Consider the following 22,295-nt stretch of genomic DNA (forward strand, 5'->3'; position numbering starts at 1 on the left):
ACTAAAGACCTAGCAGTCTTTAGTTTTAATTTCTTTTTTTTCTGTAGTTTTTATCTACAGTTTTGCTAGATTTAGCCTTTAGCTATTGTAGTGTTAGCTCTTAGCTACTGTATTGCTCATTTTAGCTTCCCCCCCTCTGTTTAGTTAATTTTAGCTTTGAACTAAGGTTTTGCTAATTGTATTTATTCATTTATTTACTCTCCAGTGTTGCTAGTTTTAGTTTTTTCTCCAGTTTTCTTAATTTTAGCCCATTTCTCCAGTTTTGCTAGTTTTAGCTTTTAGCTTCAATTTAGCTAATTTTAGCTCTTTCTCCAGTTTAAGTCAATTAAGCTTTTTTTCTCTGGTGTTCGTAGTTTTACCTTTTATCTACAGTTTTTTTTTAGGTACAGTTTTGCTCATTTTAGTTGTGTGCTGCTTGCTTAAGCTAACATTTTAATTTTAGCTTCATCAACAAATTTAAGCCCTCATTCTGCTGTCAGGATTTTTACAGAAAATGCAATTTTGCTGGTTTATTTATATTTTATTCAGAGGGTCATCTGGACTTAAACAAATCAAATGGCTCAACAATAAATACAGTTTTGGACACAGTCTGGTATTTTCATTTAACACACTATCATATAATATATTAAAGACTGGCTGCTGATTTACCAACGTTTGACTACTTTGTAAATAAAAATTAAGTTAGAAAACATTCAGCCAGCCAAATATGTTACATTTGTTTTCCCCTCTGGATTTATAATAGGTCTAGGATTTTTGGTCAAAAACAGGTTAAAGGGGCAAAATAAGGTTTCATTTTACTTTCCTCAAAATTAATAATGAAATAAACTGTTTTGTGTTGTTTTAAGTAGTTTTGTTTTTATTTGAAGTTGCTGAGGGCCTGATGGCGAAGGTCCAAGGGCTGCTTCTGACCCACGAGCCACATTTTGCCCACAGCGGTGTGGACTCGTATTTATTAGCCTGCCACAAACTGCGTGTGGATTTTAAATACAACACATCAATTAAAATACATCACATCTTTCCATAATGTCAAACGCCAACTGAGGAAACTTTACTTCGTCTGCTGCCGTGAGTTATGTTAGTGGAAAATGACCTCAATTAAGACTGACTTGCATTTTGAAAAAATAAAAAAAGGGCCTTATTTCAGATTTTAAGGTTTAGGTTGGAGGGCTTTAATGGAATGCTGACATAGGGCCTGTCTGAAGAGGAGGGGAGGAGGGGGAGGGTGATACATTTCCTGCAAAATGCCTGGGGATACCATAAATAAGGCTGAGGTATGCCTGACAGAAAGTCTCCACGAAGCTGCGCTCTGACCTATAGCTTAGTGACTTGGTTAAAGAGCAGGAGAAACAGCTGACAGCTTGATCAGGATTACATCCCCGAAGTGGAAAAGATCAGGCCTTTAGCCCTCTATTCGAGCCCCAAAGTGATGGGAGAAAAAATGATGGTGCATGATAACAGTCAACAAAGATGAATGCACTCAGTCCTAAGATTTATACTGTAAAAGAGCAAAAATGAACGTGAAATTTATTATAAATAAATGTTTACTTTTTGCATTAGAAGGGATTTATTTGATTTGGTCTCAAGTCACAGCCGAGTCTGGCTTTATCTTCAACAAATCCATGTTTATTTATTATTATTAATGTTATTATTATCCAACAGCTCAAGCATTTGACAGCTAAAAGTGTCCCTTTATGGTGAAAAGTATTAATTAGTGATATTCCCGCATCATTAGTGTAATTTAGTGCTCGGGAGAACAAACGAGACGGTGGCATTTATCTTTGAAACGTTACATCTTGGTGTTAAATTGCAATAAAAGCACCTGTATATTCTGAGGAAATCTTACAGGAGATGGGGGTGAAGCAGACATCCATTAGGGATATCCTTTATTGGCACTTAAAAATGAGAGGCAGCATTTAGCCTCGCTCGCCATCGACAACCTGACCCATCGCCAGCAGATATTAAAAGTAGGGCTCTTAGGGGCAAAACACCACATTATTTTTAAAAAAAATGTTTGCTTTATGGTCTTAAAATGCAAAAGTTATTGCTTTAAAACGGACAGGAGTAGAAATTTGTCTTTAATTTTGCTTCCACGGCTGGTTATTTCCTGCCCAGCTTCCTTCCGCCACTCTAAAACAAAGCAGTTCTTCCTTATGTCCAATATAGTGTATTCAATAAGTAATTATAGTAATTCATTACATCTCCAATTAGTAGAGGAGCTTTATTGCTGCACTATACCATAAAAAAAACAGGATTTATGTTGGCTTTGAATGTCACCCAAAGGACAGAGGACTATGGCTCATCACTCAACAGGAACAAAGCAAAGAGACAGGAGCAAGAAAAAAAAAATAGATACAGTGAGTTACTGGTTGATGAATGCACTTTTCTTTCCATTTTCATTCCCAACCTTGGAAAAACCCTCGGCAAGGCCACGCCATCCGAAAACATGGCCCAGATGAATGACGCCGTCCGTTTTTTTTTCTTTCTTGGTATGTCAGTGCTCAGAGTGTAAAAACAAAGCTATGTGTAATCTCAGAGGGCCGCGTTCAGCCAACGCCACCCCGCCTGCTGTCAAACTGCCCCTCGGAGGGCGATAAGCATCCCTGCCATCAGAGTGGGCGGCTGTCTTATTAGTGCACCTCAGCCGTTTCACTCAGGCATGCAGCACAGCCCCCCATCTGCTGCGCCGTGATCCTCTGCCCAGAAACTAAAACCTCTCAGGTGCCATTAAAAAAAAAAAAAAAAAAAAGTCACTTTGAGGCTTGGGGACAAAAATGCTGACCACATGAATAAGCTCTGAGTTTTTTTAAATGAACACATTTCAGTCATTTAACTGAGAAGTTGAGCCCAAAAAGCATCCATCACCAAAACAGAATTGGTTTTATCGATGCTGGTATTGGCAGCAGCTTTATTTTCTACGAATCAAAGAAGACAAATTGTGGGTTTTGGGCGGCTTCATCACGCTAGTTTTAAATTCAGTCAATTGAACCTTTTCCTCCTCTTTGCTTCTGCTTTCTGTCATTGTTAACAGACTGAAAACATCCAAGAGAAGATTGGTGTCACACAAATTACATTTTATTTTAGGAACTATATCGCCACCTTGTGGTTCAAAATAAAAGGCTAAACAAATTGGGAAAAAATTAAACAAGCTCATATTTATTTATTTTGTGGCATGAAAAACAACAATTTTTATCAAAGGCAGCACAAATGAAAACGATGTGTGGAAAAAAAAACAGCTTTAGTAGAAAATAAATAAGAACTGCAGCAAAGTACTGAAAGAAAAAAATACTTCGATGAACATTTTCACCGTCTCTTTCAATGAAGGGCAGAGATAATACAGTAGATCTACTCCAGGGACATATTTTGATGTTTTGAGATGTGCACAAGGTTTATTATATCAGGTGTGTTTACAGGACATACAGCTCGATCAGATAGTCTTTAGGAACGATACCTATAGCTCCGTTCTTCTCTCCAATCCACCAACCAAAGCTGTTGTACTCCTGAAATGAAGAAGAAAGCGCAAATAAATAACAATTTACCACCACGGCGTGAACTGGCGCTTACACATCTCTGTTTCCACGTTCTTCGTCCTCATGTTAGCAAGAACAGGTTCAAGAGACGACATCTGTGTGTGCGTTTTAAGAATTTTCTCACATTTGGTGGTCATATCTCTCATCTTTAGACCCACTTTAGTCTTTTTGGTTTCTTTTTGCATCACTGAGCCATTCTGTGCTTGCTTTGGGTTTCATTTTTAACCTTTTTGAAGCCATTTTCTCTGTTTTTTTGTTGATTTTACACTTTATCTTCATGACTCTTCTGTTCGGTAACGACAGAAAATTAGATTTTGTCTTAAAAAAAAAAACCCAATCATTTCACACTTTCATTACTTTTCTGTCTGGTAAAATAAGATTTAATACTTGTTTAATTACTTATTTAAAAGTTAGTTTTATGACTTGTTTTGGCCCATTTTTAGTCTCTGCTGCAGTTTTTGTCACATTTTAGTAATTTCTAACCAGTTGTAGTTCTGTTGAATTCCTGTTAGGGTCATTGTTTTCCTCTTTTCAGTCATTTAATTTGCCTTTAGGCTGTTTTGTGTCACATTTTGATTGTTTTGCATCTGTCTCTCATCAGTCTGCATCTCTTTGTTGCCATTTGGCTGCTATAAGTCATTTTTCTTGAAAATTATCCCATTGTAATATTTTTACAGCCCTTCTCTTTTTTTGCTTTGCCTGTAGGCCTGTTCAGTAATCTGTTTGGTGCCATGTCCCATTGACAACTTCACACTTCCTGTTTTCTGTCCTCCTCCTCCTCTATATACCTGCTGTCAGATTTGGGACTGCACACACACACACACACACACACACTTCTCTCCACTCCACAGAAAACCTCAGCGTGCACGGAGCACATTGCACATAAATCTGTCGCAGCTCGACAAGCTTTAGCTCCAAATGGCAGTCAGCATGCTGAGATGAGAGGGGAGCGCTGCGAGGAGAGATCTGAGACGAGGAGAGAACAACCCTCTGTTTCTGTCTTCGGACAAATGCAGGAGCTCACATCAAAGTCTTCCTGGGGCATGAATCAGCGCCGGAGCTCACATTCTGACAAGGCTGAAGGAAGAGGGAGCTGTGCAACGTCTCAAGCCAGAACCCAGAGACAAGAGGGAGCCAACATCTGTACCCCAGTTCTTCTTAAATCAATATAATGTATGTAAGGATGCATGTGGTAGTGCTGCGTAAAGGAAGTTTACAACTGTAGTACAGGCTCGTACTGACAGGCATGTGGTGATGGATCTTTCGTGTCAGATTAGGAAGTGAATCTCAGTGTCACAACTCAATTTTGAGACTATGATGAAAAGCAAAAAAATGCCATGAAACTGTTCAGGATAGTCAGTTTGGTAAATACGCTGCAAAAAAACAGTTTTATTGTTTTCTTACATGACAAAAACATGTTTGAATTTAACTCTTTAGATGATTATACAGCCAGCTGACGTAAAAAGTGAGCAATCATACGCATGTGTGTGTATGAGCGTGTGTGTGTGCACATATTGCCACTTCCTGCCAGCAGCCTTTGAAAACAGCAACACCTCATTGCATAGTTAGCTGGCTGACAAATAAGATATGTTCAAGTGAGTGCCGGACACGACATGAGAACAAATATCTGGAGCCGTGGATGTGACATGATACCACCCACTGAGACACACGTTAATACAGCCCCCCTGAACTGGCTGAAAACATGCTTCTTTTAATTTAATTACTTGAACCACATGAAAAGCTTCAGTAGCATTAGCTTTCCAACATGAGGCGAGTCTGCTGAGGCAAGAACACCAGCACTGAAATATTGTCTTAAAAAAGGGTTCGTTCAGATCCTTTGAAGTAGGGTTTTGTGGCAAAGAGCCTAAATTTGACCAGATTGACAAGATAATGGCTAGTCTGACCGAAGCCAACACCAAACAACCTAAAAGTTTTCCTTAGATGAACAGTTAACTTGTCAGTCTATTATCAAAGTTAAACAAACCAACAGGTAAGACCGTTCAAACATTTCCCACTTGAACAGATCTTAGCTATTTACCAACTATAGTTTTTCCACTTGTAACGGGGGTTTGTGGGTGAGAGGAGAGTGACGAGGCCCTCCCCCTCAGACGGGCTTTATAACCAGCACCCAGGTTCTGACTGCGGAGGGGAGGGGGGCATCTCGCAGCTGTAACACCACACCTATTCCTCTGCTGTGGAGTGGGGGAGGGACGTGAAGGGACGAGGGGGGCCGTGCTTTTAACTGCAGCTGGACGGTGCAGCCCAGACAGGTTTTATGGTCATTGCCCTCACAGCGAGCCACAACCCCCAACACCAAGGTTTCAGCGAAAGGCACTCCCAGTGAGGAAAAGGGCAGCTCGGGTTTTTTTTCCAAACACCAAGGAGGAGCAATAAACAAGCATTTGGTCAACGTGAAAGAATGGATTTGGCTTCTTTGTACATTTTGAATCATCCGATTATCGCTGATGGGAACTGATTGACCAACAGAAAATAAAGAATCTGGATTATTCAGCAATACAACATATAAAATAATATTACCACAGATGCACAAAGTCCAGTCTCTAAAATGCTTCCCATCTTAAACTTTTTTATAATAACAAAAACCTATCCATAATTGTGAAAAGGTCTAAATAACTGGGTTTTTTTTTACAAACCAGTGAATAATATGCTTCAGTATGTTGTAAATGTAAAAATGTCGTCTTGAAAAGTACTCTTACACCAAAGTTCTGAGCAGTAACTTTTGCTTGTCTTTTGTTTAGTCGCCACTAGATGGCAGAGTTGATTTTTGGACAGGACCTGGCCTGTTGACTGCAGTTTCTCTCAGTTGACTCTATGCTCCATAGAAACTAAACCAGACAGGAAATATACCCTGTCCAGATGGAGCACATTTAACACTTTTTAAACACAAACCACACGTTCTGACACACATCTGAGAGAACACAAGACTGCCCTTTTTATGTTGTTCAAGAATAGCTTGTTAAATATGATCAACAAAATCCTATTTGGTGCTCACACCATCCGGTGAAGCAGAGGAGGGTCCCTGTTCAGTTCCATTAAAAAAGGTAAAGAACAGACCCTCAGTTTTCAGACCCTCGCCCAGCTGACAGGACTCAGAAACCGTGGGTCAGCTACACGTCTTCACCTGCTCCGAATACTAAGGCTGGGTTTCCTGGGAACACACATTCCTATTTGGCAAGTTGAGTGAGACGCTGGAGGTGTGTGTGTGTGTGTGTGTGTGTGTGTGTGTGTGTGGGCTCGGTCCTGCTCAGCGCCTGGCATGGCAGCATTAACTGAGCGCTGAAACAGTCCAGATGGAGGTGATGGAATGGTGCTGGGTGCCAGCTATAAGCCCGGCCTCCGCCAGCAGCACTAAAACAGTTTCCGTTGTGACACGACTAATCCTCGTCAGGCTGCCAGAGGGGGGGGGCTAACATGATGTGGCTTTTACCATCAGATGTCCACCTCAGGCGGTGGGAAAGGCGCTGCCAGGAACAGATCAGAGAAGTTGGGCCTTGAAAAAAGCATCATTTTAGATGAACTAAGACCAGTTTTGACGATAATCTTGTTTTTCTTAGTGTTGGGTTAACGCCGGCCTCACCTTGCATCAAGAAAACACTCTCCAAGGAACTAAAAAAAAAAAAAAAATTTATTTCCAGATCCGATTACAAGTATGAGATCAGAGAAATAATCAGGGTATTTTCCGCTGACTGGCATTGCAGAAGCTGCCCCAGATCTTTGTTGTGGACCTGCTGTCCACAGTTTTACATCAGCCGTGCCGCAACATGGCTGCCGTAATACGGCAAACGCTGATGTAACACGCCAACATGTCTGCAGTGTGGAAGTATTTTAAATAAATTCTGTGACGGGCCACCAGACCTTGAACTAATGCTCATGCTAACGTCAATCACAAGCTAGAATTGATTTTAATGTGGTCTGTAATCTGTGAGCTTGTGCTGTGAAAATCTAATATCAGACTAAGACTTGGTATCAACCAGTCTTTATTTTTAAATTACTTGTATTGGGGACAAAAAAAAACAAAAAAACGATCAGGACATCTCTGCCTGAGTTCCTGTCTCCATACCTTGTTCAGGATGTAGATGGACTCCCCGCGTTTGAAGGACAGCTCATCTGGTTGGTTTCCTACACAGTCCCATAAGCCCTGGTAGTAGTTGGGGTAGTCTGCGCTCTTGTCAACTGGACAGAGAGAAAAATAATAAGGTGAGAGATTATTTTCTACCAACATGTATCAAGAGAGACCAGCAGCTCTTTAATAATAGGCAGAATGGTACAGATCCTATTTTTTCTAATAAAGGAAACAAACAACAACAGCTTCTTAGCGAACGTGCTCATCTGAACTGAAGCCGTTTTGTGTTTGACCCTCAGCGCTCGCTGACACATAATAGATTAAAAACACGAGTACTTCTGGAACAGAAAGTGTGCTACTTATCGTAAAAAGGAAGTTGAGGCAAGTTGGTTGAGGTTATTTCCAGTGTTGTGTTAACTTTCAGTTGTTCTCGGAAACTTCCTCTGTACATGTTGCTTCTTAACTGTGACCTCAGAGCAGTCGTTGTGCTCGGACAGAACACCAGTTTGATGGGTTTTTTCCCCCCTTGCATCAGCAGTGAAAGTTAGATTCAAACTCACGCTACAGAGTGAAAAAACGTTGTCGCACCTGAAGCAGGAGGAGGAGCAGGTTTGCTCGGTGGCTCGGCCTTCGGCGTTGAAACTGGGGCGGGAATTTCATCCTCTGCAAGAGCGTCACAATTAGCGAGCAGAACTTTGGCTCTCATATAGCCATCTACTCCAAAAAGAATGCATTTTTAAAAAAAAGAAAAAAGTACAGTATGTAATGAAGATTAGCAGAGAACGTGATCAAACCTGGGAGCTCTTCGTAGATCTCATCATTATCGTCAGCTACAGGTTCAACACTTCCTCCTCCGACATTCCCAACGTCGTCATACATGTACTGCTCATCCTCATCGTCTTCTGGGATGATCCCTGTCATATCTAATGGGGGGGGTACATAGTTATTAATACTAAGTTACTTGTGTTTTTATTTGAATCTTTAGGTTACTGAAAAAAAGGGGGGATCATAAAGTGGAAAAGCTCACACCTCGCAACACAAAGTCTATCTGTTTCACCCACTCCTCAGCCTCTTTCACCGATGACGCACAAAACTGCAACGAAAGAGGAAAAACGAGAAAACTGTAGCCCCTGAGACGTTCAGTTGTGTGAGCATTAAATTAGCATAAACAAACAGCATTCAGCAAAACGGACCTGGGTGTTAGAGACACTCATTAGGAGGTTTTAAACATGTATGTTGGTGTCAGCCCCCTGAAACAGGCAGCAGGGTGGTATAAACTAAATCAGTTTGAACACATTACATGGCTTATACCCGGCCACCTTTCATCGCAGAGTTTTCATTTAAGATCATCTCGTACCACACCACATTTTAGCTCAGTGTCTGTAAAATCGACTGAGTTATAGTCGAATTAGGTTGGCTCCAAAAGTGAATCAGTTGTAGATGTAGATCCAAAGATCGCTGTACGAGAATTTCATTAAAAATCCACGCTAATTGTTTGTTAGATAGTTTGCTAACAGACAAACAAACACACATATATAGGCCAAACTGCACCATCTGTCTCTCGTCTTTCAGCGCAGCTGAGAGTGAAATTCGGCAGCGTCAGAAAGACGAGCGTACCTGATAGACTCGCTTGTCTGGAGCCGAAATTTCAAAGCAGCAATCTTTCTTCGAGTCTTTCCGTAAGCCGCTGTTCATTTTGACGGAGTAGCCATCGATACTGAACTCACCCTTCTGCTGCTTGTCTGGTCACAGGAAGTAAAAAGAGTATTTAAAAAAGATAAAATAAATCAAAACACTGTTTTCTCAGGCAGGTATAAATCTGACCTCATCGTCAACGTACCTTTCTCACTGCCGTAATAGTAAAAGATGTGATGGCTCAGAGCGCACCATCTCTTCTGCCACTCGGTGCCAAAAAAGCTGTGGTCTATGCAGAAGGAGAACCAAGACATAAATCTGTGGGAGACACACCTTCACAAAATATTTCACTTTATTTACAAATGTTTCCCCAGAAGAAATACATTGAGATCGATTTATCTGTGAAATCTGCTGCAGCAAACTGGCTCCATTCTGATCTTCTTTTCCTACTTTTAGTTTATAGCTAGCCTTTAGCTACTTTTAGCCAACCTTGTGCTATGTTTAGCTTTTAGCTGGCCTTTTGCTGCTTTCAGGTTTCAGCAAAGCTTTTGCTCCATTAAGCCAGTGTTTCTTTTAGTTAGCGTTCTGCTTCTTTTAGCTTTCACAACTCAGTTTCAGCTTCTTTAGCAAATTTCAGCAACAAAATTCAGCACTCAAGGTTCTCACATTTTCCCATGAAATGCTCTCTCCTCAGCTGGAGATGTTTTGTGTATTGAGAAAACGTGCACCAAATATCTTATATGAGGAACAGTTCCCTACAGAAACAAAATGCAGTGTTCAGCTAGGTGTTTGCAGTTTCAGCTGTTATTATTATTATTATTATTATTATTATTTTGATCATGCATGCTCTTTCTTTAACCTACTTTGTGTGAAAAAGTTAAAAGACTAAAGGGAAGTTTTAAACGCTCCATCACTGACTTTAGAGAGCATATTTCAGAGTGCTGGGTAATTAGAGCTCACTTTTAAAAAGGAACATTAGTGTGTGGACTGAATGAGTAAAGCACCAACCTTTTCTGCGCTTCTCGAGATACCCTGCTTTGAAGACGGATGTTAAGTCCTGCGCTGCCACAGGTGGGGACTGCTGAGCACCTGGGAAAGCAGAAAGCACATCTGGTTAGCTTAAAAAAAAAAAAAAAAACTCAAAATAAAAAATGTCAGCCTGAGTTTCAGGCCAACGTTCACCATCGCACATTTGTTTATTTGATAATCATTAACAGAAGAGGCCATGAAACCTCCGCTGTCTCGACTCGCAGTCGAGGAAGTTTCTTTGCAGCTTCGGCGCAAACGTCCAAACGCCGCGTCGAGGCTCCTTTGTGTGAAAGAGCGGCAATAAAACTGGCAGCTGCTTACAGCCCATAAACTCCAGTCCCCTAATCACCATTCCACAAGGATCTCCCTGCTCCTCGACTTTAAACAGCGAGGATGAAATATTGCGTAGACTGTTATCGTGAAGCACATTGGATTTAAGCAGTGGTATACTCGGGTTTTTTTTTTTTTTTTACACAAACTACATCTATGGCAGTAATGTTCAGCCCACATGCAGACTGTGGTCGAGAGCAATAAAATATGCTGTAGCTGTCAAAGGAGTGGGGGGAGCAGTCGTGCCTCTAAATTGCTTCCCAACTATGTTGCCAAGTTACATTTGGAATGGCTCCCTTGTTGTGCCACTTCGAAGTCATTTTCTCCGAGCTGGCTGGACACAGATTTGTGGATTTTCGTGCCACTTTTCCAAATGTCGACTCACAGCCTGTAGGCCTACCCTTACTGTGTGTGTGCGTGTGTGTGTGTGTGTGTGTGTGTGTGTGTGTGTGTGTGTGTGTGTGTGAGAAGAGCTTTACCTTCACCGGCGTCGTCATCCTTGTCCGTGCGCTCAGAGTGCAGCGACGCTCCGTCGTTGTTGCCGTCGACATCCTCCTCGTCGTCGGAGTCATCTCCACCTGGAGTGAAATGATGCACAGGAGGGAGCTGTGAGGAACTGGTGCATGATGGGTAAAAGAGGGGTTTCCCCAACCTGTTGTGTCAGCCTGAAGTTTTGACTGAAGAGTGATGTTCATTGTCGCCCGGCGCTGAAAGGCGAAGCCGGACGATAATGTCTGTTTGTCACCAAAATATCTCTAAACCACTGGATGATTTAAAAAAAAAAACTTGCAGAAATTAGCTTTAACTTTTAAAGTTGACGCAATTCAAGATGGCCATCACAGTTAACTGACCTTGAAACACACAAATGGCTATAATTCAGTCAATTTGTACAGATATTGAACCTAAACCTTGATGTGGTAGTGGCTGAGACTGATCCTCAGCACAAAGTCTGAGAACTACAATCTTGTCTTTAACTATATGGAGTCACCTTTTTCTGTCTGTTAGTTAAATACATTGAGAACAGCTGGACAAAATCTAATTAAACTTTCAGGAAATAATCACAGGATGAACCTTTACAATTAATTACCTTTTGGAGCCAATCCAATTTAAGATGGCCTCCCCAGCCAGCTGACATAAAAAAAACAACAAGTTGTGATAAAACCTGGTGCAGTTGTAGCTGAGAGTCAGTCACAGCACAGACCCTAAATGCTACTCATCGCAGAAGATCTATGCTCAACATGGAGTCAACCCTGTTTGTTTGTTAGCAAAATATCTCATGAACTACTCAACAGATATTCATGAACGTCTCAGAAAGTAACCATCAGCTGTATGTATGTAATGTTCAAGTTGTGCAAACCGAATCGAGCTAATTAGCTCGATCAGCTAATCGACTCTAGCAAACACAAAATCGGCCATGAATTTGTCAGTTTTGCAGATACTGAGCTAAAATTTGACGTGGAAGTAGCTGAGAGTCATCCACAACGCATACTTTGAGCATCTTACGAGATCGCTCATAAAATAATTTTCTAGGTTCGACCAAAGAAAACAACTAAAACTAAAAAGTCTAAAACTCTGGCCTGACAGATGGCTCTGACCCTAGTCCTTCAAGGATTTAAGGTATTTTTTTAGTGTCCTATAAATGAAACTATAAGGCATTTATGAGAAAATAATGTATAAAAAGCCACATTAGGTTTGCACAACTTGAACATTACATTAATGTTATATTATAAAAAAGGACAAATACTCACTTTTATCCTTAAAATCTTGAGGGAAACTGTTGGGGAAAAGGGTAAATGGCTTTGAAAAGTCGCATCAGGAGGAAAACAAATCTGCTTTTTGTGACAATGAAACAAAGCAGAGAAAGTTTGACGTTTGTACCTTAGTTTCACCTCTTTGATTCGTTTTATGAAGGTCTCCCTCCTCTCCTTCGCCTTCTTGCTCAGAGTTTCTCCTTTCAGTCCATCACAGAGGAAAGTCTCCAAATCTGAACAAAAATAATAATAAAAAAAAAACTTTAGACGAATTATTCCCTTGCTTTCAGGAAACACCACAGCAAGGATCTTGGAGAGCTGCAGCTCTTTGGGCGAGCTGTAAAAACTGATGCTTCCTCCTTTCTCACAGAAACTTCACGTCCAAGCGAAACAAGCCCTAAAACTCTAACAGTAGAGCCAATCATGTTTCTGTTTGTTTGTTTGTTTGTTTTTACCTGAAATGAGCGCAGTCAGCTCCTCGGGGACGGCTTGCATGGTCGCCAGAGATTACACGGAGCCCGAAGCGTCCGAGCAGGGAGACTTTCCGTCACGCGGAAGCAGCAGCTTTCTTCTTCAGCCACACGGAAGTTTTTTTTTTTTTTTTCGTTCTGCTAATTATTTATCAGTGACCACACAGTTCCGCAGCAGGACCAGCGCTGCTCTCAGACAGACGGGAAGCTGATGCCTTTTGTGCGTCTTTGCGGATCATCATCGTATTTCTGATTGATTGTACATCATATTCCTGTCGCTTTTAAATGTGATCACTCTTTCTTTTCTTTTTTTTTCCTTCTTCTTCTTCTCACTCGCTTTATGGCAAGTTTATGGGTGCCAAGGCTGTAAATTGGAGCCATTAATAGTTTAAAAGCCCCTCACTGAATCACTCAAGATGCCTCGAGGAGTTAAGCTGCTGCGGAGAGAAAACAGAAACAATCTCCTCCTGCTTAACCTACAGATGTGGTCAGAAGGTTCCACCCACTCGTGATCGGCATGACTGTAATAATTTGGGGCCTTTATTGGCTGATTTGAACCTTCTTTTCCACAACATCCAACTTCAGAGGTTTGTGAAATCAAGAACTGGATGCATCGAGATTTTCTCTGATCCATACATTGTCATATTTACACATACAGGCTCAAATATATCAAATACATCTTTTAAAAAGTGGTGCTGAAGGTTCTCTCAACTTTACAAGACCAAGGCTTTACTTCCTGTTAGTGATCACGATTGACTGCAGCTGATAGTTGCATAAAAATGGTTTGTTCCGCAGCTCTTATTAAATGGACTGATGCTCGTCTGACCCCCTCAGATGAATTGAAATTGGCTAGGATGGAACAACCAAGGCTCCACCAGGGTTCAGGCCTTCCACGGACTGGAAACTGCTGGAACACCAGCGTCTCTGTTCCCGGTGATGCCGGTTTTACGTAACAGCGGACTGAGAGGCTCGATGGACGAGCCGAATGTCTTCCGGAGAACAGTTTTTCCAAACAGACTGAGCTGTTTGGCCACAGAGACGAGAAGCATGACGGAAGGAATCAAGGTGAGGCTTTCAGAACCAAGAACAATGGCATGCTGGTGGTAGCATCATGCTGTGGTACTGGTGGATTACACAAAGTGGACGGAATAGTGAAGGAGATCTACGTCCAAACTCTTCAAATTTAACTCAATTCACCAGTTGGATTGTTTTGTAACTTGGACCCAGTTTGGTGCTCCAACAGGGCGCATCAGAGCTGGTTTCTGATTGGATAAAGCCGGCGAGGGAAAACCCCCGACTTCAACCCTGTTTTGCAAACATGTTTTTTTTTTGTTTGTGAATTTGTGGACTGTGTTTAAAAGCTGCATCCATGCCTGAAAACCAAACTAATTTAAATGATCTCCGCCAAGAGATGTTGGCAAATATTTAACCGGATTTATACCAGAAGGTCGTTGATGGCTGCAAAAAGCCTGAGGTCGAGTTGTGACATTTAACCAAATATTAATAGGGGTGTATGCATTCACTTGAGCCTGTATGTATAAATTTGATCCTGTGTCGTTTAGAGGAAAATGCATATTTAATTCAAACTTTTGCATCAGTTATTTTTTAGGAACCACTGAAGTTGTATGTTTCAACCCTGGAAAGAAAAAAATGATTCAAATGAGTCAATAAAGGCCCATGTGTGTAAACCTCTGAGCACAAGTTAGCAAACAAAAAGTGTCTCCTTTCATCTGTGTGCCTGCTGGTGTGTTTTTAAGGAGACCTGGTCTTTTGTCATAATGTTTGTGAAGGCGTCAGTCATTCATTAGTCAACCTCTGACAGGCGGTATCACCCGATCTGGGCTGAAAGGCTGGAGCCTTGGAGCCGAGGCACAACACACGGAGGTCAGAGCGGTGAGCTCAGATCGGACTGTGGCTGCAGGTGTTGGACAGAGTTTCCACGCTGCTGTAGACATGATTACAGAGGAGACAGCCTGCGACTGATAAAAGCCACAACGGAGTGTGCTGCATATGGTTCATTAGTGACTTTTGTTTTAAGAAATACAATAGATTGTTTGTATATTATTGTATATATCATTGTCTCTGATCCTAGGAAATAAAAGAAAGGCAAATAGACTTTTTTATTGTTCAATTAATGCTCTAAACGTACCTACGTTTCTCTTAGTTAGATGCTTTTCTTATTAGAAAATGTCAAGAAGAGAGATGACGGAATTTGATTGTTAGCATTTCAGCCTCACTGAGTGGAGTTCCTTTAAACAGATATGAGGCGAGGAGAAATGTTTGGAAGCTTTTCTTTTCTTTTTGAACTCTTTTACTGCAGTGTTTTGCAGTCTGTCTCATTTTGCTGATGCAACTCGTATAGGAAACTCTCTGTGACTACTTAATGCACAGCTCGGTGAACATTTTTGAACCTCAGTGGTTTCGGCGCTGCGGGCTTCAGTTGGACATATTCATGTAAGCCCTCGTCTCTGAACTTCTATCCCTTTTAAAGTCGCGTCAAGTTTCTCCTCCAAACCTCGTAAGGTTTTCCAGTTGGGTTTTCAGACAAGCTCAACAAAAGCAGCTGACAGGAAAAGATGTAGGTCATGTTTTTGAGCTGTTCTGATCTGACGTCACTTCCTGTTGTAAACTCTTTAAGAGCCCAGTGTCCTTTTTAAAAAAAACCTGACCCCTCCCCACTCCCGCTCCTGACCCGGCAGCAGTTCCCCTCCCAGTTTGAAGTGCCAGGTTGACCTCTGACCCCTGTCTTTGCCTGCCTGTGAGCGGAAGGAGGGATCAGTGTTGGATCTAGTTTCCCACAAAGCTTCATCTTCCTCTTAAAAGCTCCATTTTGTTTCTTCCTTTCATTTATTTATATATTTTTTGCCTCACACCCCTATTTGTAACCCCGCACATTTTACAGATCATCCCCCACATTACTCAGTAAAAGCAGCTGAGGTATGAATTTGTCTGTCCTTCAGTGAAACAAAAGAGGATAATCGAGGAAAAAGTGAAAATCTTGGCTGAAACAGATATAGTTCATCCTGTAAACACCAAGCTGCTGACGGTGTGGTTCTGTAACGACCTTTAGTGGTTTTTCTACAACATCCTGTGAGGTTTTTACTGCTCCTGCCTTGTTTTCAATTAGGCTAATGCACAATTAACATCACATAAAAACAATATTCGGTAGAAGCTGGCATCAATCACCGTGCGTTTTGGCTGCAGCCCCCTTGTCTGAAATCAGACAGGATTGTTAATTTTGCTTTGTTTTGTGGACAAGCTGCACTCCAACAGCGGAAGAATTTATCATGTTGATCTTGTTAATCTTGGAAACGACGGCTCTTTTTGCAGAGCTGAAAATCAACCGATCTGTTAGAAGAAGAAGGAAAAAAAAAGCCCTTCAGCTGTAAATAAGAGGCAGAAAAGACTCACTTTGATCTGTTTACCTACACTGAACAGAAATTTATTCCAAATAAATAAATCAAACAAGCCAGTGATCTGCTGTTTGACCGATGGGCCCTTCATTAGCTCAGGCAGAATGTTTTATAAATCATATTCATTTAGGAAATCTTGCCTTGCTTTAAATTATTTTCGACAAAAACACATTTGAAGGATTCCTGCATTCAGAGATCCTGTTCCTCCGCGGCTGGGGCTGTAAACAACCCCCCTCCCTTCCTGTGAGTTTTATTGGCTATAAAATTTAATGAGAAAGCCAAGAGAAGTCACAGCTTTTGGCCAGGGACTGCGAGTAGGTAATTTTCACAGAAATGTATTTGTCATATAGGCAATGAGTTGCTCTCTTCTTCTTCTTCTGTTTGTCTTTTTAATTCATTTTGTCCAGAAATGACCACAATAAAACCCCCTCCCAGCTGCAAATATGGAAATAAAACATGCAGCTATAACTATAAAAATAAGATAAACGAGATACAAATCGATCAAATTACATTTTTACTACCTAATGATATTTCCAGCAATAGCTTCAGGGGATTTAAAGTTGTATGCCTAATTATACTTTTTTAATACATGTATTTATTTTGTTTATATATCATGTTGCTTTCTTCGCAATACTTTCCAGAGTATTAATATTATTTAAAAGTATTTTTGTGTTTATACCCGTGCAGCCAAAATCAACGCGTTCCCCTAAACTTTCTCCCTTAAATAAAACAAATAAAAAAATTAAATAAATTAAAACCCAAAGAGAGCTCGTTTCTATTAAAGGTTAAGGTTTATTTCAGTAAGAAATGTTCTGCTAAAATCCATATGAAAAACAATAAAATACTCTTTTGAGTCTTCTTAAAAGAGGCAGATTCGCAGCTTCTTTGCGCCTCGGCTCGCCTTACCGTGAGATTTATTACACTTATCCACAAACAGGACTTGAAATAAAGATCAGCTGAGGTTCTGTAGGTCCGCTGTTTCCGAGAAAAAGTTCAAAGTTTCAGACAATAAAAGCAGCGGACTCTGCGCCGAGTCTGAGAGAGGAGACGAGGGGGAGACAAGTCCCTGCGGTCCGGAGGAGGCGTCTTTGTCCGGGCCTTTTGTTGGCGCGCAGAAGGGCGCAGCAGCAGCAGCAGGAGCTGCTGCTGTTGGCTTCCAAACATGTTTCACATTTCTGTCATGGCCGCTCGGATTCTCCGCATTGTGGCTGTGCTGTGAAGTGAGGGTGTTCTGGTGGGAGTTCCCCTCTCTGCGCAGGAGGAGCGGCTCCTCCGGGCGCGCCGCCGCAGCCGCCGCCGCCGCCGCCGCGTATTTGCCCTCGCTGTCCCGGTTTTCCTTGCAGTAGTTCTCCTGCCTCTTGTGCTTCATCCGCCTGTTCTGGAACCACACCTTCACCTGCTTCTCCGTTAAATCCAACTGCGCCGCGATTTCCACTCGCCTGGGTCTGCACAGGTACTTGTTGAAGTGGAACTCCTTCTCCAGCTCCAGCAGCTGCGTGTCCGTGTACGCGGTGCGCAGCCTCCTGGATGCCACCTCAGGAGAACCTGAGTAAAAAATAATGAAAGCAAATATTGACTCGTTTGGAATGAAACGGAGGGGACGGTATGAGTCGGGGGTGAAACTTGTCTCCGGGACCAGGGGCCTGATTTATGGGGCCGCAGGCTGCGTGTGACGAGTCTGCGCGGACAGGACAGGACAGGAGGCTGCAAGATTAATGAAAATGCCGGCTGCTGGTGCGTGTAGGAATAATCTATCACTCTCTGTGGCTGTCAAACATTAACACTGTTACACTGCATCAAAACATGCTCTATATGCTGAGATTAAATAATAATAAAACGGGTACAAAGACGCAGCTCCAAACACAGACAGACAGCGAGGAGCCTTGTGGGTTGTTTTCCTTTTAAAGATGGAGGTTATTAATCATGGTGTCTTGCCTTGGGGGGAGAAGTCATGAGGAGATGAGTCTGAAGCAGAGAGAGCAGCAGTCTGGCTCCTCTTCGTGCTTTTCGCCTCCTTCATCCAGGGGTACTCCGGGGGCAGAGAGGCAGCCTGCGGCGCGCAGCAGCGGCGGCGTGGGCGCACGCTGGCTGGAGGAGGAGGAAGAAGAGGAATCTGTGTCGACCGAGAAGGCGCGCAGCTCTTGATTGATGAGCTCTGAAAAGCATCACCGACAGGGTTAGTGAAGGATGTCAGGCACTCGGCGAGCGACGGCTGGCTGTTGATGAAACCACTTTCTCGGCCGAATTCGTAACTCATCTCCCCACCACCACCAACACCACCCGGCTCGTCTCGAGTTGATGATTGATCCCAAAAAACAAACAAACAAACAACAAAAAAAGACTAATCGAGCAGGTTTTTATATTTCACAAACCTGGTGACAGTCGTCAGGAGAGCCCAGTTGCCATGAAGCATTGCTTCCATGAGGACATGGCTGGAATCAGCCCGAGCCGCTCGTCACGTGACTGCATCTGTCCAATGACAGCCTGTTAGGAAGGAGCCACTGTCCCCCCCGTGATTGATCGAGAGAGTTTGGGAGGTAACGCCTCATTCCGGGGGGATTTATTTACACATTTTGTAAGGGAGGGTTACTTAGTCCTCTCCGATTCAATCTCTTACTATCTGGAATTGTTCCTTCAAGGGATGGGGGGCAGATTCTTTGAAACAGTCCTGGGATTTGGGAAAGTTCAAAGAAGGGATATTCAATGTGTTTTGTTTTTTTTCCGTCTGGGCCACATTGGAACAGCCTTAGACTGTTCAAAGCTGGACTTTATACTAAAAGCATATTCTTTAAACAAAAGGAAGGATAAGAAAATTTATTTTTCTAAACTTTCATAACACAGTAAATGTGTCACAAATCACAAACTGTGTTTTTTAAAAAATCTGCCTTTAGTTTAAAATACCTGAGTGCAGATTAGATCTAAGTACTGTAGTTTTTAAACCAGTTCCAGTGTGGTTCAGACTGACACAAAAACACAGAAGTTGTTCTTATTTTAGACTTTCGCCAACAGAATAATGGTTTCACTAACCTTATAATAGTTTAGTCCAGATTTATTCAGTTTAAGTATTGTAGGTTTAAGACAACACCAGTTGGGGGAAAACAAACAAACAAAACATTTAAATTGCTTTTCTTGTACTTTCAGAAGTAGAATAAAGATTTCACAAACGGGTTTAAATAATGTGCCTCTAATAGTGCACTTTAAGTTTGATCCATCTGAGTGTTTTGGTTCTTGAATGAGAAACGATCAAAGAATGACACTCAAAATTCTTCGGAATAGCCCTTTAACTGCTGACGTGACAACTGGAATCGGAAGCTAACTTCGGCGTCGTCTGGAGAGAGAGAGATGGAACCAGAGAAAACAGTTTCTGAAACTTCTCAGTAATTTTCGCGCCGTTTACTCTTAGATTAAGAAAACATAAATGTTTCTTTTTTTCTCTCTCCAGGGAATCAATTGAATAAAAGTATTTTTTGTACGAATCGCGTGTTTTTTGCAGTAGCACCTTCCTGATGTCAGCACCCACCCAACTGCACATCAGCCGTCCTGGGCTGGGACGACGCGGGGATCAGTTGCTTGTGCTGCGTGAAGCTGCGGGGAGATGGTGGAGATCCGATGGCTGCTTATTGCAGCCTCCAAACAAAGAGCCCCGGCAATCCTGCGCGTGATCAATCTTTCCAGCCAAAAGGTCTGACAGCTCCCTGCCCCGGGAACACAGTTAAACCATCCAACAGCCCCTTAGATCATATATGCGGCCAGGGAAGAGGACAGCCTCACTCAGTGTTGCACTCAGAGGAAGGCTCTGAGGTTCCCATCTTGTCTGGGTTTCTCGAAGAGGACGGGATGGAGAGCTTTTACGCACGCGAGCTTTTAATCAGCGGTGAATTAAAACAAAACAAATAATCATGTGGGATTACGAAGACCTCGCTTTTACTCAGATTGGAAGTGGACCATGATGGTGGAGACTTTGCCAAACAAAGGGAGCGTTTTTGATTTTCCACACAAAGACTCGGTTGTTGGAGGTGAGTGGGTGTTGATCCTCTTCAGCTTCCACTCACTCTGACCCCGCATAGAAATAAAAAAAGTTGTATTTTTTTTTACAAGAATCCATCCTGAACTTGAGGCAGGCTTTGTAGAATACATACAAGATTCTTTGTTTTTCTAAACTACAAAATAAGAAAACATGGAATTGCTTTAATAATTAATCAAACAGGTCAACCAATCATCTGCATCATTGCTTGTTTCTGCAAATAATTATCTGAGCTGACATCTACAGTTAATATAACAGCATTTCCACGGCAGAGCTGAATAGAAACCAGGAGAAAACGACGACAAAAAGTCCAAGAATAATCACATTTAATTCAGCTGCGAAACGTGGATTTATTCTCTTTCAGCTCGCTTTTTTTTCCTTCTTCTTTGCCTGACTTCTGTCCTGATGACCAGGAGGCGACACGTTTCCCCGTCTGTCCTCCGGGGACAGGAGACATCTGGGAGGCAAAACAAATAATCTGGGACAGAATAGTTCTGCCGTCGTGCAGCCGCAGATGTTTACTTTTATTTCGTAATGTTCTAACAGGTCTGGCAATAAAAAAAAACTGACAAATTACTAACTGTACGTCTGGTTTTTTTCCAATCTTGAGGCTTTATTTGATGTGAAATATGTGCTGCTTTTGCAGCATTTATTAGACAAACGTATCTGATGGATATATGGATGACTGTTTACAGGACTGATGTGACGCGGGGAGAAGATTAAAATGTTTATTGCAGCTTTTTTTTAGTTGTTAAAGCTGCAGAATATCATAAATTCTATAATTCTTCCTGTGGGAGAAAGGAACGTTTTTAAAAATACAAGGAGTACACCTCAAGGAGCATTTAACATCCTGTAGGAGTGTGTGTGTGTGTGTGTGTGTGTGTGTGTGTGTGTGTGTACTAACGACACTCAGTTGTGAACAAGTGTTTAAAAACTACAAATATGGAAGAAATTTGTTTTTAAGTTTTTACCAGAATTAAATCTAGATCAGATTATTTGCACAAACAATGTGAGGGATTACAGAGTGTGTGTGTGTGTGTGTGTGTGTGTGTGGGGGGGGGTCTGTGTTTAAATAGTGTCTTTTAGGAAAACTGAACCTGACCTCTCACTGGGTTCGAAGTTGGGCGTTTCTGCCTCTTCATGTTGTCATGGCTCTGAGTAAAGATACATTATTATTATTATTATTATTATTATTATTATTATTATTATTATTATTATTATTATTATTATTATTATTATTATTATTATTTCTGGTTCTGATCAAGTCTCCAAATGGTGTGACCTCCATAAAGCACAGAGACTTAAGGAAGTCTATGATGACAAGATAAAAATAAACTAATTGTGTCTTGAAATCTCAAGTTGAGCTGAAGTCAAAGGCAAAAGTAGATATAGTTATTGGTCTCTAAGATGCAAATTGGTCTCAAAAGTAGCAATATTTCAGGACAAGCTGTGCAATAAGTAGAGCTCAGTGTTTTGAATGACTCTCACATCAAATTTCAGCTCAGTGTCTGTAAAAATCAGCAGAGTTCTGGTTATTTTTGTGTTTGTTAAAGTTGATTGGCCTTGACTCCAAAAGTCAGTCAGTTGTGGATGTCCAACCAACGATCACTTTGAGAGTTTCATTTAAAATCAGTGCCTTGGTTCATGAGGTGTTCTGCTGACCTCAGCAGTTAATGGTAAAATTTTAGGTGCAAATTTTGCACGATTAGTTTGGGAATGATCTCTCAGCTGCTGACTCACCAAACTGCTGCCCAGTATCTGTACAACCGACTGGTTTATAGTTATTTTATTTGTTTTCTAAGCGTCCTTAGCTGTGGCAGCCATCTTGAATTAGATTAACCCCAAAAGTTAATAGGTTGTGCATTTAATGATTACTTCCTGAGCATTTAATTAAAATCCTTTAGTAGTTCAAGACATAATTTGCTTACACAACACACACACAAGCACCCACAAGTTAGTATATGTTAGGAAAATTGTCCCCACAACGTAGGCAATACAAGTCCCCACATTACACACACACACACACACACAC

General features: G+C 41.6%; 2 protein-coding genes across 2 annotated transcripts; both read right to left on the minus strand.

Annotated features, from left to right (window-relative positions):
- Nucleotides 1-3,126: 3,126 nt before the first annotated feature.
- On the minus strand, nucleotides 3,127-12,970 carry skap2 (src kinase associated phosphoprotein 2). Its single transcript, XM_017426407.3, has 12 exons — nucleotides 12,812-12,970; nucleotides 12,484-12,589; nucleotides 12,354-12,379; nucleotides 11,085-11,183; nucleotides 10,255-10,335; nucleotides 9,452-9,535; nucleotides 9,229-9,353; nucleotides 8,641-8,704; nucleotides 8,406-8,534; nucleotides 8,200-8,274; nucleotides 7,609-7,721; nucleotides 3,127-3,497 (listed from the first exon to the last, which is right to left on the minus strand). The coding sequence occupies exons 1-12, from the start codon at nucleotides 12,849-12,851 to the stop codon at nucleotides 3,405-3,407; spliced, it is 1,035 nt and encodes a 344-aa protein (XP_017281896.1). The 5' UTR covers nucleotides 12,852-12,970; the 3' UTR covers nucleotides 3,127-3,404.
- A 3,779-nt stretch (nucleotides 12,971-16,749) lies between these two features.
- hoxa2b (homeobox A2b) lies at nucleotides 16,750-18,592 on the minus strand. Its single transcript, XM_017426408.3, has 2 exons — nucleotides 18,175-18,592; nucleotides 16,750-17,784 (listed from the first exon to the last, which is right to left on the minus strand). Exons 1-2 carry the CDS (start codon nucleotides 18,494-18,496, stop codon nucleotides 17,192-17,194), a joined length of 915 nt encoding a protein of 304 aa, XP_017281897.1. The 5' UTR covers nucleotides 18,497-18,592; the 3' UTR covers nucleotides 16,750-17,191.
- Between the last annotated feature and the right edge of the window lie 3,703 nt (nucleotides 18,593-22,295).

This window comes from Kryptolebias marmoratus, linkage group LG16 (assembly GCF_001649575.2).
Source record: "Kryptolebias marmoratus isolate JLee-2015 linkage group LG16, ASM164957v2, whole genome shotgun sequence".
NCBI lineage: Eukaryota > Metazoa > Chordata > Actinopteri > Cyprinodontiformes > Rivulidae > Kryptolebias > Kryptolebias marmoratus.

What these genes read in the sequence shown, in the direction of transcription:
- skap2 (XM_017426407.3), bottom strand. Translation starts at nt 12,851, where the DNA reads ATGCAAGCCGTCCCCGAGGAGCTGACTGCGCTCATTTCAG. An exon ending in GGATGACGACGCCGGTGAAG is followed by an intron (nt 10,336 to 11,084) that starts GTAAAGCTCTTC and finishes CTGCTTTCCCAG; the next exon opens with GTGCTCAGCAGTCCCCACCT. An exon ending in GATAGACTTTGTGTTGCGAG is followed by an intron (nt 8,535 to 8,640) that starts GTGTGAGCTTTT and finishes CCCCCCCATTAG; the next exon opens with ATATGACAGGGATCATCCCA.
- hoxa2b (XM_017426408.3), bottom strand. Translation starts at nt 18,496, where the DNA reads ATGAGTTACGAATTCGGCCGAGAAAGTGGTTTCATCAACAGCCAGCCG. An exon ending in TCATGACTTCTCCCCCCAAG is followed by an intron (nt 17,785 to 18,174) that starts GCAAGACACCAT and finishes TTTTTTACTCAG; the next exon opens with GTTCTCCTGAGGTGGCATCC.